The 16,662-nt window shown below is 45.6% G+C and overlaps 1 protein-coding gene across 2 annotated transcripts in view; it reads left to right on the top strand.

Moving 5' to 3' along the window:
• Positions 1 to 475: 475 nt before the first annotated feature.
• The window catches only part of LOC117826269 (choline transporter-like protein 5-A), a 76,071-nt gene continuing 59,884 nt past the window's right edge, over positions 476 to 16,662 (top strand). For both annotated transcript variants that reach the window (XM_034702210.1, XM_034702211.1), the window contains exon 1: positions 476 to 652. In XM_034702210.1, coding sequence (XP_034558101.1) covers positions 571 to 652 — 82 coding nt within the window. In that variant the 5' untranslated portion in view covers positions 476 to 570. The remainder of the gene's footprint in view (positions 653 to 16,662) is intronic.

Here is a 16,662-nt window from a genome sequence, read left to right as displayed (position 1 = left end):
AGTCAGGGGAACAAGCTGAGCTTGAGAGGACTGGAGGTGTGACGTCACCCTCAGTACCTGTGTCAGAGTTATTGATCAGTGGATCCGGTGAGATCCATCACGAGATGTTTGAGTAATTGGGGAAGACCAGGTCCCTGAGAGAACTGCAGGCTGTCTTCGGGTCTGAACTCTGAAAGTTTCAAACATTCAGACCGTCTGACCCGGTCTGACCCCGCGGAGGAGAGACCTGGATCTGGATCAGACCCGAACTGTTTTTCACATGTGCAGGTGGTTCTGCACGGTCTAATGTGACGTCACCACACCGAGGCGCGCGCGCTGCCCTGATTAGAGCGGCGTAGTAAAAGAGAGAGAGAGAGAGAGAGAGAGAGAGAGAGAGAGAGAGAGAAAGAAAGAGAGAGAGAGAGAGAGAGAGAGAGAGAGCGAGAGAGAGAGAAAGAGAGAGAGAGAGAGAGAGAGAGAGAGAGAGAGAGAGAGAGAGAGAGTGTTAAGGAGTAATACTCTCCCTCTCGCCTCCTCTTCATTCATCTTTTCTTTGTCCTCCTGCGGTTCTTCTTACTCCTCCTCTCCGTCATGCTTCCTCACCGGTACTCCCCGAACAGCTACACCGTGCAGCACGAGACCTCCTCCGGTGCTGCTCCGGCCCCGTTTTACGGTGAGTACTGGGACAGGACCGGGCTGACTAACTTTGTGCTGTGTGCCGGTCTGTTCGGAGCTGCTGTGTGTGTGTGTGTGTGTGTGTGTGTGTGTGTGTGTGTGTGTGTGTGTGTTCAGTGAAGCTGACAGATGGATGTGATCATAGTTACATGTAGAAGAAGCGGTCTGAAGCGTGCCTCTGTCTGCTCTCCGGGCTGAGTGTTGGGGACAGGTTGGTTTGAGTAAATCCGTCTGAACTGACTGAGTCCCATCTTTAGACAGAGTTAAATGTGCGTGTGATCTCACGCCTCACCTGTGTGACGTCATTTGACACGCTGACACAGGATGGTTCTAACCAGGACTCGAACCTGCTCCTTGTTGTTCACAGAGATCAACAGATGTTTGTTCTTTAAAGTCAACATCATCCAAATGAAAGAGAAACTTCACATCACATGAAATGAGGACACATGAGAAGTGACTCTTTAAAGTCTGCACAGCCTGAAGTTGATCTACATTTATTGATCCAGATATCTGGTTCATGATTCATGAAGTTACACTGACACTGATCCATGGTGGCTCACAGGGGTCAGTTTCATAAAGTGAGTTTATCAGTGATGAAGGGAACAGCAGAACCATTCTGAAAGGAAGCCTTTAAATAAATGAATAAAAAGTCAGGTAGTATTATCACCTGTCAGGTCCCTGTTTCTCCTCAGCCTCTAACTGAGACGGGTTTAAACCATCGACTGTATGAATAATGGACAGTCTCCGTGACGTCACCCATCTGTTCCTGAGCGCTGTTTGGAAGCTGATCGTCAGCAGGACCATATTGGAAATACTGAACTCAACCAAACTTCTGTCAGCTAGTGTGAGGTAAAGAGGCGGGCCTTTAGCCTCCTCGCCAACAGCGACAGTGTTCCCACCTGTCAGTCAAGTCAGTCATGTCAGTCATGTCCTTATTTGGGCAAAACTGGTAATCTTAATATCTTCTGAACCTTCGCTTTATTACCTCTTCAGACCAAAGTCGTTTTTTGAACCAGGCTGTAAACATGTTTATTTCTGCTGTAAAGATCGTCTTCTTTGAATGGGTGTGTATGTGGTTTCTGGTGTTTCTGCAGCCAGCCTCAAGTGGAAGCTTGATGAATTGCAGTTAATAACACTTCCACATGGGCTTCATATTTGGACACTGGAGGTTGCCGGTTGGTTTAGAAACATGAAACAGTAAAAATGTAATTCTTCATTTTTAGAGAGTAAAAACAGGAAGTGAAGATCTGAAGAACAGAGCTGTGGAGGTCTGCAGGATTCTAACCACCATGTTGAAACAAATGAAGACATGTGGACTCAGCAGGGAGAGTTAGAAACACAAAGTGACCAGTGTGTAAAGGCTGCACAAGCATGTGTCCTGTGTGTACGTACTGTACATTCATTTACCATTTATTGATCAAGAATTAGAGGGAGGGTCTGTTGGTGTCCACGGCCAGACCTGGACATGATGCTGGTTTAAGAGACAGGAGGAAGTGTTGGAGTCAAAGACACGAGAACCAGGAAAGACACTCTGTTACCTCTTTTTGACCAACGTGAACCGGGTTGTGTTTCCGGGCTGGTAGTGATGGGAATTCCGGCTCTTTTTAGAGAGCCGGTTCTTTTGGATCGGCTCACTACAAAGAGTCGGCTCTTTCGGCTCCCAAGTGGCTCCTCAGATTTTTTCATGTTTGAATGAATGTATTACCTAAAATAATGTTAAATTATATGTAAAATGAATTACTAATGTAAAAAACATACATTATATCAAATGTGCATCATTTAAAAGGCTTTATTTATATTCTCAACATAGAGCAGAGTTCTACAGAAATTAAATTCTAAAGTACAAAAAACAAGACTCATCTCAATTAGACAAGAAGGTCCGATCTCTAATTGCATGTATATAATTTATAAACTTTTAAACACCTTCATTAACAGCAGGTTACCTTCACTGTCTTTATTCTTCACTTATTGCACTGATGGATAAACAGTTCTAATGTCCATGACCTGGATGACTGAGATCCTTCACAGACACTTCTAATGTGCCTCTGCAGGTTTATTTGTGGACCCTGATTGATGACACTTTCACCTTGCAGTGTTCCCTCTGCCGTTGAACAGTCTATGTCTTTTAAATGTGTCTAAAGTTTTCTGTGTTTCCTGCAGTCACTCGTTTTCTCACCTTTCCAGTGCGTTCTCTCTGTCGCTCACGTTCTCCCTCTCATCTCTCTCCTGTTGCTGCTCACTGTGCTGTCTGTGTCTCTGACCCCTCCCCTCCCCGTTCTGCTCAATGTAGACACGTGATTGGTCAAGACGCCACCATGTCTTGACCAATCACGTGAGGCTTTCACTGAAAAAGACGAGGAAAAAAACAAAAACGGCTCCCAATCAGGAGCCGGCTCCCGTTGTTCACTTCAAAGAGCCGGCTCTTAGAGCCGGATCGTTCGCGACCGACACATCACTACGGGCTGGTGCTCGCGCTGGTTCGGAGCTGGTTAAACTTGTGAACCAACACGGTACCTGATTGTTTTTCTGCCCACTCGAGCCCGTGGAAGAGGCACGCCATGACGTCAGATTTCCGTGACTGCTTTTCCCAGCAGCACTAGCGCGAACTTTCCCTCACAACAACAACGATGGTGGACAACGACAGCTTGTCTCCTCGGCCGACCACTGCTCTGCTTTGGAATCCATTAGTCTCTTTTATTTTTTAGTGCAGGACAATGGAGGAAACATGTTTGGTTTGTGTTTTTGATCACGGCAACCCCGCCCCTGACGTAAGCGGTTCGCGGTTCTAGACCAGCAAAGAGTTGGAGCCGCTCTGGAACCGGTTTTCCCGATCGGGAGCCGGTTCAATTGCGGTCAGCGTTTCTCCCTGCAGCTTCTCATTACAGGGGCCGAGCTGAGCTACAAGTACCTTAATTAGTGACTCTCATAAACTCATACAACCCCTCTTTAAAAACACTGAACTATCCCTTTGATGTCTCGCCTTGCATACAGCGTTACCCACCAGGTTTAAACTTCACGTGATGCTTCAGATAATCGATCAATGAGCTGTGAGTCAAACTCAATCCTCTCCCCTCAGAGACGAGTCAACCAATCAGATCCATGGATGTCTTGAGGCAGATTAGCTCATGAACTACAGAGTGACTGAAAGCACAGCCTCAGCGTCCCTCACAGGCTGCCGTATGTTTGCTTCTGAACTGAACAACTGAAGATGATGTTTTTATGAAGTGCATCAGCTGGTTTAATCTGATTAATCTCTACCAAAGTCTACTTCAGATTAAAATCCTGCTGCAGGACGGACTCTGGGTGTGCGTGTGGTGTTGTTGCAGGTTTATGGGTGTAGTAATCGCCTCCTCTGTCAGTGAAGGTGTTGTTCCTGTGTGTGAGCAGACTGAGGATATTCTGGTCTCTGCAGGATTAAGATTAGAGAGTATTACTGCTCAGTAAGCCATCAGCTGACCTCAGGTCTGTTTGAACACTCCTCACTCAGATTGTGAGCGCTGCGGATATACTAATTAACTCTGTCATCATTCTGTGGATGAGAGCCAACATGAAGCTGTGGCCCCGCCCCCTTGAGGGTGAGGGCGGTCCTTCTAAATGAGCGCTGATACTCTGGAAAACTCCTTTAGCAGTTTAGAACCTGAAGTCAGAGAAACATCCTGATATGAGTCTAATGCTCAGTCAGGATGTTCTCTATGTTCTCCACAATGGAACAGTAACAACATCCAACATGAAGGTTTCTCATGAGAGTCTTCTCTGCCTCCATCAGACGCACCAACAACCCAGAAACCAACACCTCCGAACTCTGGAGTATGTTCCTGAGCGGTCATCACTTTAAACTGTATCAGTAATAATGTGAAGTGTTGTTCAGGACTGTAACATAAAACAAACATTGACGACACTCAGGAGAACATTCTGACCTAACCTCAGGTAACCTTGTAGATAAACTCAAACCTGACCTGGACTCTATCAGAGCTCTGGTTACTGAATCTACAGGACTGTAGATGATGAGACATGAGAGCTCTGAGGATGAGGAGCTGTTGTTTACTTTTACCATCTCCTGCCCTGTGAGGATGAATACATGTAATTAGTTTATTTAAACTGTTTAGACTCGAGAGCTCCTCATCAGTTTTTAACCATAGGCATTTTCAACCAGAGGAACTTTACCCCTGAACTACGTGCGTTTTGACCGGTGGACCCAGGGTCTAAATTTAGTTCAGGGGTAGATAATCTCCCCCCTAAAAAGCCCCTGCTAAGGGGGTAGTACTTTTCAAGGGTGGGACCTTCAATGCTGAACGTGTCTGATTGGTAGATTAACCTCAGTGTTTTTATTCCTCCCTCCGTCCACAATAACATCACACACATCTGTGATTCACTTGATTTCTCTTTCTTTCATTAGTTTTTATTTGTTCTATCTTTTTTGTTTGTGTGTGTACTTTTCAAAAGAAGAAGCTGTGATTCTCTTGATTTAGCAGCTTGTAACATTAGTCTTCTCTCAGCAAACCGTGAATACGTCTCTCCCCGTGTTACGGTTTTAAAAGTGACCCTGTAAACTGGAGACCTTCAGCTGAACGTGTCAGTGTTTGTGGAGTTTACACAGCTGTTGAAACACAGAGGGAGTTCCTGGGAATGCAAACTAATTTAGTTTTTATTAAGATTTCAAAATATCCTCATCAGATATTTAATGATCGTCTAAAGACGTTTATGAGGGATGCATCCGGCTGAAAGTCTCCAGTTAACAGGGTCGCTGTTTAAACCAAAACACCGGTCGATCTCTGCCACGGCTTTTTGAGTTCAAAAGGATTTTAAAGTGTTGAACCGTCTTTGCTACTCGCGCTTATCTCCTCTCACGTGTTGATTCAGTGAATCCATCTGTGATGAAATATAGCACCATCTAAAACAGACCAGCTGAGTCTCTTCATGCTAACAGGCTAACTGTTGTGTTGCTCAAAATTATACCTGCCTGTCCGTCTGCTTCTATGGTGTCATCTGTGATGAATGGCATTCCTCTTTGTGTTACTGCCCTCTACTGGTCTGGTGGTGTAATGCACTTGCTTTTTTTTCCTCCATACGTCACTGGCCTGATTTACACAATCTACCTGGGACTTCAGCCCGCGGTCAAAACACAGACAACAATGGGGGCACAGGAACCTTTTAGTTCAGGGGAAAATAGTTCTGGGGGCTAAAAGACAGAGCTGAGGTCTGACTCAGTTGAGGTCTGACTCAGTTGAGGTCTGACTCAGCTGAGGTCTGGCTCAGGTGAGGTCTGACTCAGCTGAGGTCTGACTCAGTGAGGTCTGACTCAGGTGAGGTCTGACTCAGCTGAGGTCTGACTCAGCTGAGGTCTGACTCAGTGAGGTCTGACTCAGGTGAGGTCTGACTCAGCTGAGGTCTGACTCAGGTGAGGTCTGACTCAGTGAGGTCTGACTCAGCTGAGGTCTGACTCAGGTGAGGTCTGACTCAGTGAGGTCGACTCAGCTGAGGTCTGACTCAGCTGAGGTCTGACTTAGTTGAGGTCTGACTCAGTGGCGTCTGACTCAGCTGAGGTCTGACTCAGCTGAGGTCTGACTTAGTTGAGGTCTGACTCAGTGGCGTCTGACTCAGCTGAGGTCTGACTCAGTGAGGTCTGACTCAGCTGAGGTCTGACTCCCTGAGACGGTTGCAGCATCTATGATCAGATGGAAGCCACATTAGATTTGATTTGATCTGAGATATTCCTGCAGACTCATGGTGTTTAGGATATCAGGCTTCGTGCGGCACGCCTTCTGAACTCAGTGAATGTGACCCAGTAACTCTGCCCAATGTGATGTCATGGATGGATGGATGGATTGATTGATTGATATATTGATTGATTGATTGATTGATTGTTGGATGGATTGCTGATGGATTGGTGGATGGATGGGTAGGTGGATGGATGGGTGGGTGGGTGGATGGATGGATGGATTGATTGTTGGATGGATAGTTGGATGGATTGGTGAATGGATCTCCTCTCACCTGTCCTTCTCTATGACCTCTCCATCACTCCTTCATGTTCCCTCTCTCCTACTGTTCCAAAATCTAAATGCCTTCTCATCCTGTTTCTGTTACAAGTCTCCTCTCTTCTTATAAAAGACCTTTTCATACACAGACACACAAAATCTGAGGCCCTGACACACACACTTGAAGTCCTGTGTGTGTGACAGGGAACCTCCTGGGTTCTCTCCAGTGAAGTTTTCGTCTCTTGTTCTTCCTCTGAGGAGAATAACTGACTATGATAAATAAGGTGTGTGTGTGTGTGTGTGTGTGTGTGTGTGTGTGTGTGTGTGTGTGTGTGTGTGTGTGTAACAGCACTCCAGCAGTAGTCTTCTATGTCTCACTGTAGCTCTGTAGGGGATCTGTATCTTCATGAGAGGTGGAGAACAGTGGACAGCTCTTTGTGTGTGTGTGTGTGTGTGTGTGTGTGTGTGTGTGTGTGTGTGTGTGTGTGTGTTTGTGTGTTTGTGTGTGCGTGCGCATGTGCACGCGTCCGTGCGTGTGTGTGTGCGTGTGTGTGAGGACAGCTCTTTGTTAAAGCTAATGTGAGGTCTGATTCTGGGGTATTGAAGACATGTAAAGCGGTCCACTCACAGTTCCTGCTCTGAGCTGTGATTGGACACTGGATTGTTGGTCACTTGGCCAGATTTTCTAAGCTTTACAAAAGTACTTCCTAAAATGAGACATGAATACATTCAGATCTAGGAGGGAAAGACAGGAGCTCAGTGTGCCAAATTTGTGCCTCATGCAGTCTAAACCAGTAGCAGACAAATTCTATAGCAGTCTAAGCCTATAGCAGTCTGAGCCTATAGCAGTCTGTGCCTATGCAATTTGAGCCTATAGCAGTCTAAGCCTATAGCAGTGTGAGCCTATAGCAATCTGAGCTTATGGCACTCTGAGTCTATAGCAGTCTGAGCCTATAGCAGTCTGAGCCTATAGCAGTCTGAGACTATAGAGGTGTGAGCCTATAGCAATCTGAGACTATAGCAGTGTGCATATGGCAGTCTGAGCCAATAGCAGTCTGAGCCTATAGAGGTGTGAGCCTATAGCAGTCTGAGCCGAGAGCAATCTGAGCCTATGGCACTCTGAGTCTATAGCAGTCTGAGCCTATACCAGTCTGAGCCTATAGCAGTCTGAGCCTATAGCAGTGTTATCCTAAAGCAGTCTGAGCCTTAAGCAGTCTGAGCCTATAGCAGTGTTATCCTAAAGCAGTCTGAGTCCATAGTAGTCTGAGCCCATAGCAGTCTGAGCCTATAGCAGCCTGAGTCCATAGTAGTCTGAGCCTTTACCAGTCTGAGCCTATAGCAGTCTGAGCCTCTAGCAGTGTTATCCTAAAGCAGTCTGAGCCTAAGGCAGTCTGAGCATATAACAGTCTGAGCCTATAGCAGTCTGAGCCTATAGCAGTGTTATCCTAAAGCAGTCTGAGCCGAAAGCAGTCTGAGCCTATAGAGATGTGAGCCCAGAGCAGTCTGAGTCCATAGCAGTCTGAGTCCATAGTAGTCTGAGCCTATAGCAGTCTGAGCCTATAGCAGTCTGAGTCACTAGTAGTCTGAGCCTTACCAGTCTGAGCCTATAGCAGTCTGAGCCAATAGCAGTGTTACTCTAAAGCAGTCTGAGCCTTAAGCAGTCTGAGCCTATAGCAGTGTTATCATTAAGCAGTCTGAGCATATAACAGTCTGAGTCTATAGCAGTCTGAGCCTATAGCAGTCTGAGCCTATAGCAGTCTGAGCCTATAGCAGTGTTATCCTAAAGCAGTCTGAGCCTATGACAGTGTTATCCTAAAGCAGTCTGAGCCTATGACAGTGTTATCCTAAAGCAGTCTGAGCCTATAGCAGTCTGAACATGTAACAATCTGAGCCTATAGCAGTCTGAGCCTATAGCAGTGTTATCCTAAAGCAGTCTGAGCCTATAGCAGTCTGAGCCTATAGAGATGTGAGCCCAGAGCAGTCTGAGTCCATAGTAGTCTGAGCCTATTGCAGTCTGAGCCTATAGCAGTCTGAGTCACTAGTAGTCTGAGCCTTACCAGTCTGAGCCTATAGCAGTCTGAGTCACTAGTAGTCTGAGCCTTACCAGTCTGAGCCTATAGCAGTCTGAGCCTATAGCAGTGTTACTCTAAAGCAGTCTGAGCCTTAAGCAGTCTGAGCCTATAGCAGTGTTATCCTTAAGCAGTCTGAGCATATAACAGTCTGAGCCTATAGCAGTGTTATCCTTAAGCAGTCTGAGCATATAACAGTCTGAGTCTATAGCAGTCTGAGCCTATAGCAGTCTGAGCCGATAGCAGTGTTATCCTAAAGCAGTCTGAGCCTATGACAGTGTTATCCTAAAGCAGTCTGAGCCTATAGCAGTCTGAACATATAACAATCTGAGCCTATAGCAGTCTGAGCCTATAGCAGTGTTATCCTAAAGCAGTCTGAGCCTATTACAGTGTTATCCTTAAGCAGTCTGAGCCTATAGTAGTCTGAGTCACTAGTAGTCTGAGCCTTACCAGTCTGAGCCTATAGCAGTCTGAGCCTATAGCAGTGTTACTCTAAAGCAGTCTGAGCCTTAAGCAGTCTGAGCCTATAGCAGTGTTATCATTAAGCAGTCTGAGCATATAACAGTGTGAGTCTATAGCAGTCTGAGCCTATAGCAATCTGAGCCTATAGCAGTGTTATCCTAAAGCAGTCTGAGCCTATGACAGTGTTATCCTAAAGCAGTCTGAGCCTATAGCAGTCTGAACATATAACAATCTGAGCCTATAGCAGTCTGAGCCTATAGCAGTCTGAGCCTATAGCAGTGTTATCCTAAAGCAGTCTGAGCCTATGACAGTGTTATCCTTAAGCAGTCTGAGCCTATAGCAGTCTGAACATATAACAATCTGAGCCTATAGCAGTCTGAGCCTATAGAGATGTGAGCCCAGAGCAGTCTGAGTCCATAGTAGTCTGAGCCTATAGCAGTCTGAGCCTATAGCAGTCTGAGTCCATAGTAGTCTGAGCCTATAGCAGTCTGAGCCTATAGCAGTCTGAGTCACTAGTAGTCTGAGCCTTACCAGTCTGAGCCTATAGCAGTCTGAGCCTATAGCAGTGTTACTCTAAAGCAGTCTGAGCCTTAAGCAGTCTGAGCCTATAGCAGTGTTATCCTTAAGCAGTCTGAGCATATAACAGTCTGAGTCTATAGCAGTCTGAGCCTATAGCAATCTGAGCCTATAGCAGTGTTATCCTAAAGCAGTCTGAGCCTATGACAGTGTTATCCTAAAGCAGTCTGAGCCTATAGCAGTCTGAACATATAACAATCTGAGCCTATAGCAGTCGGAGCCTATAGCAGTCTGAGCCTATAGCAGTGTTATCCTAAAGCAGTCTGAGCCTATGACAGTGTTATCCTTAAGCAGTCTGAGCCTATAGCAGTCTGAACATATAACAATCTGAGCCTATAGCAGTCTGAGCCTATAGAGATGTGAGCCCAGAGCAGTCTGAGTCCATAGTAGTCTGAGCCTATAGCAGTCTGAGCCTATAGCAGTCTGAGTCCATAGTAGTCTGAGCCTATAGCAGTCTGAGCCTATAGCAGTCTGAGTCACTAGTAGTCTGAGCCTTACCAGTCTGAGCCTATAGCAGTCTGAGCCTATAGCAGTGTTACTCTAAAGCAGTCTGAGCCTTAAGCAGTCTGAGCCTATAACAGTGTTATCCTTAAGCAGTCTGAGCATATAACAGTCTGAGCCTATAGCAGTGTTATCCTTAAGCAGTCTGAACATATAACAGTCTGAGTCTATAGCAGTCTGAGCCTATAGCAGTCTGAGCCTATAGCAGTGTTATCCTAAAGCAGTCTGAGCCTATGACAGTGTTATCCTAAAGCAGTCTGAGCCTATAGCAGTCTGAACATATAACAATCTGAGCCTATAGCAGTCTGAGCCTATAGCAGTGTTATCCTAAAGCAGTCTGAGCCTATGACAGTGTTATCCTTATGCAGTCTGAGCCTATAGCAATCTGAACATATAACAATCTGAGCCTATAGCAGTCTGAGCCTATAGCAGTGTTATCCTAAAGCAGTCTGAGCCTATAGCAGTCTGAGCCTATAGCAGTGTTATCCTAAAGCAGTCGGAGCCTATAGCAGTCTGAGCCTATAGCAGTGTTATCCTAAAGCAGTCTGAGCATATAACAGTCTGAGTCTATAGCAGTCTGAGCCTATAGCAGTCTGAGCCGATAGCAGTGTTATCCTAAAGCAGTCTGAGCCTATAGCAGTGTTATCCTTAAGCAGTCTGAGCATATAACAGTCTGAGCCTATAGCAGTGTTATCCTTAAGCAGTCTGAGCATATAACAGTCTGAGTCTATAGCAGTCTGAGCCTATAGCAGTCTGAGCCGATAGCAGTGTTATCCTAAAGCAGTCTGAGCCTATGACAGTGTTATCCTAAAGCAGTCTGAGCCTATAGCAGTCTGAACATATAACAATCTGAGCCTATAGCAGTCTGAGCCTATAGCAGTGTTATCCTAAAGCAGTCTGAGCCTATGACAGTGTTATCCTTAAGCAGTCTGAGCCTATAGCAGTGTTATCCTTAAGCAGTCTGAGCATATAACAGTCTGAGCCTATAGCAGTGTTATCCTTAAGCAGTCTGAACATATAACAGTCTGAGTCTATAGCAGCCTGAGTCCATAGTAGTCTGAGCCTTTACCAGTCTGAGCCTATAGCAGTCTGAGCCTCTAGCAGTGTTATCCTAAAGCAGTCTGAGCCTAAGGCAGTCTGAGCATATAACAGTCTGAGCCTATAGCAGTCTGAGCCTATAGCAGTGTTATCCTAAAGTAGTCTGAGCCGAAAGCAGTCTGAGCCTATAGAGATGTGAGCCCAGAGCAGTCTGAGTCCATAGCAGTCTGAGTCCATAGTAGTCTGAGCCTATAGCAGTCTGAGCCTATAGCAGTCTGAGTCACTAGTAGTCTGAGCCTTACCAGTCTGAGCCTATAGCAGTCTGAGCCAATAGCAGTGTTACTCTAAAGCAGTCTGAGCCTTAAGCAGTCTGAGCCTATAGCAGTGTTATCATTAAGCAGTCTGAGCATATAACAGTCTGAGTCTATAGCAGTCTGAGCCTATAGCAGTCTGAGCCTATAGCAGTCTGAGCCTATAGCAGTGTTATCCTAAAGCAGTCTGAGCCTATGACAGTGTTATCCTAAAGCAGTCTGAGCCTATGACAGTGTTATCCTAAAGCAGTCTGAGCCTATAGCAGTCTGAACATGTAACAATCTGAGCCTATAGCAGTCTGAGCCTATAGCAGTGTTATCCTAAAGCAGTCTGAGCCTATAGCAGTCTGAGCCTATAGAGATGTGAGCCCAGAGCAGTCTGAGTCCATAGTAGTCTGAGCCTATTGCAGTCTGAGCCTATAGCAGTCTGAGTCACTAGTAGTCTGAGCCTTACCAGTCTGAGCCTATAGCAGTCTGAGTCACTAGTAGTCTGAGCCTTACCAGTCTGAGCCTATAGCAGTCTGAGCCTATAGCAGTGTTACTCTAAAGCAGTCTGAGCCTTAAGCAGTCTGAGCCTATAGCAGTGTTATCCTTAAGCAGTCTGAGCATATAACAGTCTGAGCCTATAGCAGTGTTATCCTTAAGCAGTCTGAGCATATAACAGTCTGAGTCTATAGCAGTCTGAGCCTATAGCAGTCTGAGCCGATAGCAGTGTTATCCTAAAGCAGTCTGAGCCTATGACAGTGTTATCCTAAAGCAGTCCACTCACAGTTCCTGCTCTGAGCTGTGATTGGACACTGGATTGTTGGTCACTTGGCCAGATTTTCTAAGCTTTACAAAAGTACTTCCTAAAATGAGACATGAATACATTCAGATCTAGGAGGGAAAGACAGGAGCTCAGTGTGCCAAATTTGTGCCTCATGCAGTCTAAACCAGTAGCAGACAAATTCTATAGCAGTGTTATCCTTAAGCAGTCTGAGCATATAACAGTCTGAGCCTATAGCAGTGTTATCCTTAAGCAGTCTGAGCATATAACAGTCTGAGTCTATAGCAGTCTGAGCCTATAGCAGTCTGAGCCGATAGCAGTGTTATCCTAAAGCAGTCTGAGCCTATGACAGTGTTATCCTAAAGCAGTCTGAGCCTATAGCAGTCTGAACATATAACAATCTGAGCCTATAGCAGTCTGAGCCTATAGCAGTGTTATCCTAAAGCAGTCTGAGCCTATTACAGTGTTATCCTTAAGCAGTCTGAGCCTATAGTAGTCTGAGTCACTAGTAGTCTGAGCCTTACCAGTCTGAGCCTATAGCAGTCTGAGCCTATAGCAGTGTTACTCTAAAGCAGTCTGAGCCTTAAGCAGTCTGAGCCTATAGCAGTGTTATCATTAAGCAGTCTGAGCATATAACAGTGTGAGTCTATAGCAGTCTGAGCCTATAGCAATCTGAGCCTATAGCAGTGTTATCCTAAAGCAGTCTGAGCCTATGACAGTGTTATCCTAAAGCAGTCTGAGCCTATAGCAGTCTGAACATATAACAATCTGAGCCTATAGCAGTCTGAGCCTATAGCAGTGTTATCCTAAAGCAGTCTGAGCCTATGACAGTGTTATCCTTAAGCAGTCTGAGCCTATAGCAGTCTGAACATATAACAATCTGAGCCTATAGCAGTCTGAGCCTATAGAGATGTGAGCCCAGAGCAGTCTGAGTCCATAGTAGTCTGAGCCTATAGCAGTCTGAGCCTATAGCAGTCTGAGTCCATAGTAGTCTGAGCCTATAGCAGTCTGAGCCTATAGCAGTCTGAGTCACTAGTAGTCTGAGCCTTACCAGTCTGAGCCTATAGCAGTCTGAGCCTATAGCAGTGTTACTCTAAAGCAGTCTGAGCCTTAAGCAGTCTGAGCCTATAGCAGTGTTATCCTTAAGCAGTCTGAGCATATAACAGTCTGAGTCTATAGCAGTCTGAGCCTATAGCAATCTGAGCCTATAGCAGTGTTATCCTAAAGCAGTCTGAGCCTATGACAGTGTTATCCTAAAGCAGTCTGAGCCTATAGCAGTCTGAACATATAACAATCTGAGCCTATAGCAGTCGGAGCCTATAGCAGTCTGAGCCTATAGCAGTGTTATCCTAAAGCAGTCTGAGCCTATGACAGTGTTATCCTTAAGCAGTCTGAGCCTATAGCAGTCTGAACATATAACAATCTGAGCCTATAGCAGTCTGAGCCTATAGAGATGTGAGCCCAGAGCAGTCTGAGTCCATAGTAGTCTGAGCCTATAGCAGTCTGAGCCTATAGCAGTCTGAGTCCATAGTAGTCTGAGCCTATAGCAGTCTGAGCCTATAGCAGTCTGAGTCACTAGTAGTCTGAGCCTTACCAGTCTGAGCCTATAGCAGTCTGAGCCTATAGCAGTGTTACTCTAAAGCAGTCTGAGCCTTAAGCAGTCTGAGCCTATAACAGTGTTATCCTTAAGCAGTCTGAGCATATAACAGTCTGAGCCTATAGCAGTGTTATCCTTAAGCAGTCTGAACATATAACAGTCTGAGTCTATAGCAGTCTGAGCCTATAGCAGTCTGAGCCTATAGCAGTGTTATCCTAAAGCAGTCTGAGCCTATGACAGTGTTATCCTAAAGCAGTCTGAGCCTATAGCAGTCTGAACATATAACAATCTGAGCCTATAGCAGTCTGAGCCTATAGCAGTGTTATCCTAAAGCAGTCTGAGCCTATGACAGTGTTATCCTTATGCAGTCTGAGCCTATAGCAATCTGAACATATAACAATCTGAGCCTATAGCAGTCTGAGCCTATAGCAGTGTTATCCTAAAGCAGTCTGAGCCTATAGCAGTCTGAGCCTATAGCAGTGTTATCCTAAAGCAGTCGGAGCCTATAGCAGTCTGAGCCTATAGCAGTGTTATCCTAAAGCAGTCTGAGCATATAACAGTCTGAGTCTATAGCAGTCTGAGCCTATAGCAGTCTGAGCCGATAGCAGTGTTATCCTAAAGCAGTCTGAGCCTATAGCAGTGTTATCCTTAAGCAGTCTGAGCATATAACAGTCTGAGCCTATAGCAGTGTTATCCTTAAGCAGTCTGAGCATATAACAGTCTGAGTCTATAGCAGTCTGAGCCTATAGCAGTCTGAGCCGATAGCAGTGTTATCCTAAAGCAGTCTGAGCCTATGACAGTGTTATCCTAAAGCAGTCTGAGCCTATAGCAGTCTGAACATATAACAATCTGAGCCTATAGCAGTCTGAGCCTATAGCAGTGTTATCCTAAAGCAGTCTGAGCCTATGACAGTGTTATCCTTAAGCAGTCTGAGCCTATAGCAGTGTTATCCTTAAGCAGTCTGAGCATATAACAGTCTGAGCCTATAGCAGTGTTATCCTTAAGCAGTCTGAACATATAACAGTCTGAGTCTATAGCAGCCTGAGTCCATAGTAGTCTGAGCCTTTACCAGTCTGAGCCTATAGCAGTCTGAGCCTCTAGCAGTGTTATCCTAAAGCAGTCTGAGCCTAAGGCAGTCTGAGCATATAACAGTCTGAGCCTATAGCAGTCTGAGCCTATAGCAGTGTTATCCTAAAGTAGTCTGAGCCGAAAGCAGTCTGAGCCTATAGAGATGTGAGCCCAGAGCAGTCTGAGTCCATAGCAGTCTGAGTCCATAGTAGTCTGAGCCTATAGCAGTCTGAGCCTATAGCAGTCTGAGTCACTAGTAGTCTGAGCCTTACCAGTCTGAGCCTATAGCAGTCTGAGCCAATAGCAGTGTTACTCTAAAGCAGTCTGAGCCTTAAGCAGTCTGAGCCTATAGCAGTGTTATCATTAAGCAGTCTGAGCATATAACAGTCTGAGTCTATAGCAGTCTGAGCCTATAGCAGTCTGAGCCTATAGCAGTCTGAGCCTATAGCAGTGTTATCCTAAAGCAGTCTGAGCCTATGACAGTGTTATCCTAAAGCAGTCTGAGCCTATGACAGTGTTATCCTAAAGCAGTCTGAGCCTATAGCAGTCTGAACATGTAACAATCTGAGCCTATAGCAGTCTGAGCCTATAGCAGTGTTATCCTAAAGCAGTCTGAGCCTATAGCAGTCTGAGCCTATAGAGATGTGAGCCCAGAGCAGTCTGAGTCCATAGTAGTCTGAGCCTATTGCAGTCTGAGCCTATAGCAGTCTGAGTCACTAGTAGTCTGAGCCTTACCAGTCTGAGCCTATAGCAGTCTGAGTCACTAGTAGTCTGAGCCTTACCAGTCTGAGCCTATAGCAGTCTGAGCCTATAGCAGTGTTACTCTAAAGCAGTCTGAGCCTTAAGCAGTCTGAGCCTATAGCAGTGTTATCCTTAAGCAGTCTGAGCATATAACAGTCTGAGCCTATAGCAGTGTTATCCTTAAGCAGTCTGAGCATATAACAGTCTGAGTCTATAGCAGTCTGAGCCTATAGCAGTCTGAGCCGATAGCAGTGTTATCCTAAAGCAGTCTGAGCCTATGACAGTGTTATCCTAAAGCAGTCTGAGCCTATAGCAGTCTGAACATATAACAATCTGAGCCTATAGCAGTCTGAGCCTATAGCAGTGTTATCCTAAAGCAGTCTGAGCCTATGGCAGTGTTATCCTTAAGCAGTCTGAGCCTATAGCAGTCTGAGTCACTAGTAGTCTGAGCCTTACCAGTCTGAGCCTATAGCAGTCTGAGCCTATAGCAGTGTTACTCTAAAGCAGTCTGAGCCTTAAGCAGTCTGAGCCTATAGCAGTGTTATCATTAAGCAGTCTGAGCATATAACAGTCTGAGTCTATAGCAGTCTGAGCCTATAGCAATCTGAGCCTATAGCAGTGTTATCCTAAAGCAGTCTGAGCCTATGACAGTGTTATCCTAAAGCAGTCTGAGCCTATAGCAGTCTGAACATATAACAATCTGAGCCTATAGCAGTCTGAGCCTATAGCAGTCTGAGCCTATAGCAGTGTTATCCTAAAGCAGTCTGAGCCTATGACAGTGTTATCCTTAAGCAGGATGAGCCTATAGCAGTCTGAACATATAACAATCTGAGCCTATAGCAGTCTGAGCCTATAGAGATGTGAGCCCAGAGCAGTCTGAGTCCATAGTAGTCTGAGCCTATAG

This window comes from Notolabrus celidotus, chromosome 15 (genome assembly GCF_009762535.1).
Source record: "Notolabrus celidotus isolate fNotCel1 chromosome 15, fNotCel1.pri, whole genome shotgun sequence".
Taxonomy (NCBI): domain Eukaryota; kingdom Metazoa; phylum Chordata; class Actinopteri; order Labriformes; family Labridae; genus Notolabrus; species Notolabrus celidotus.
Note: the sequence above shows the minus strand (reverse complement) of the source record. Positions and strands in the feature narration are given on the sequence as shown.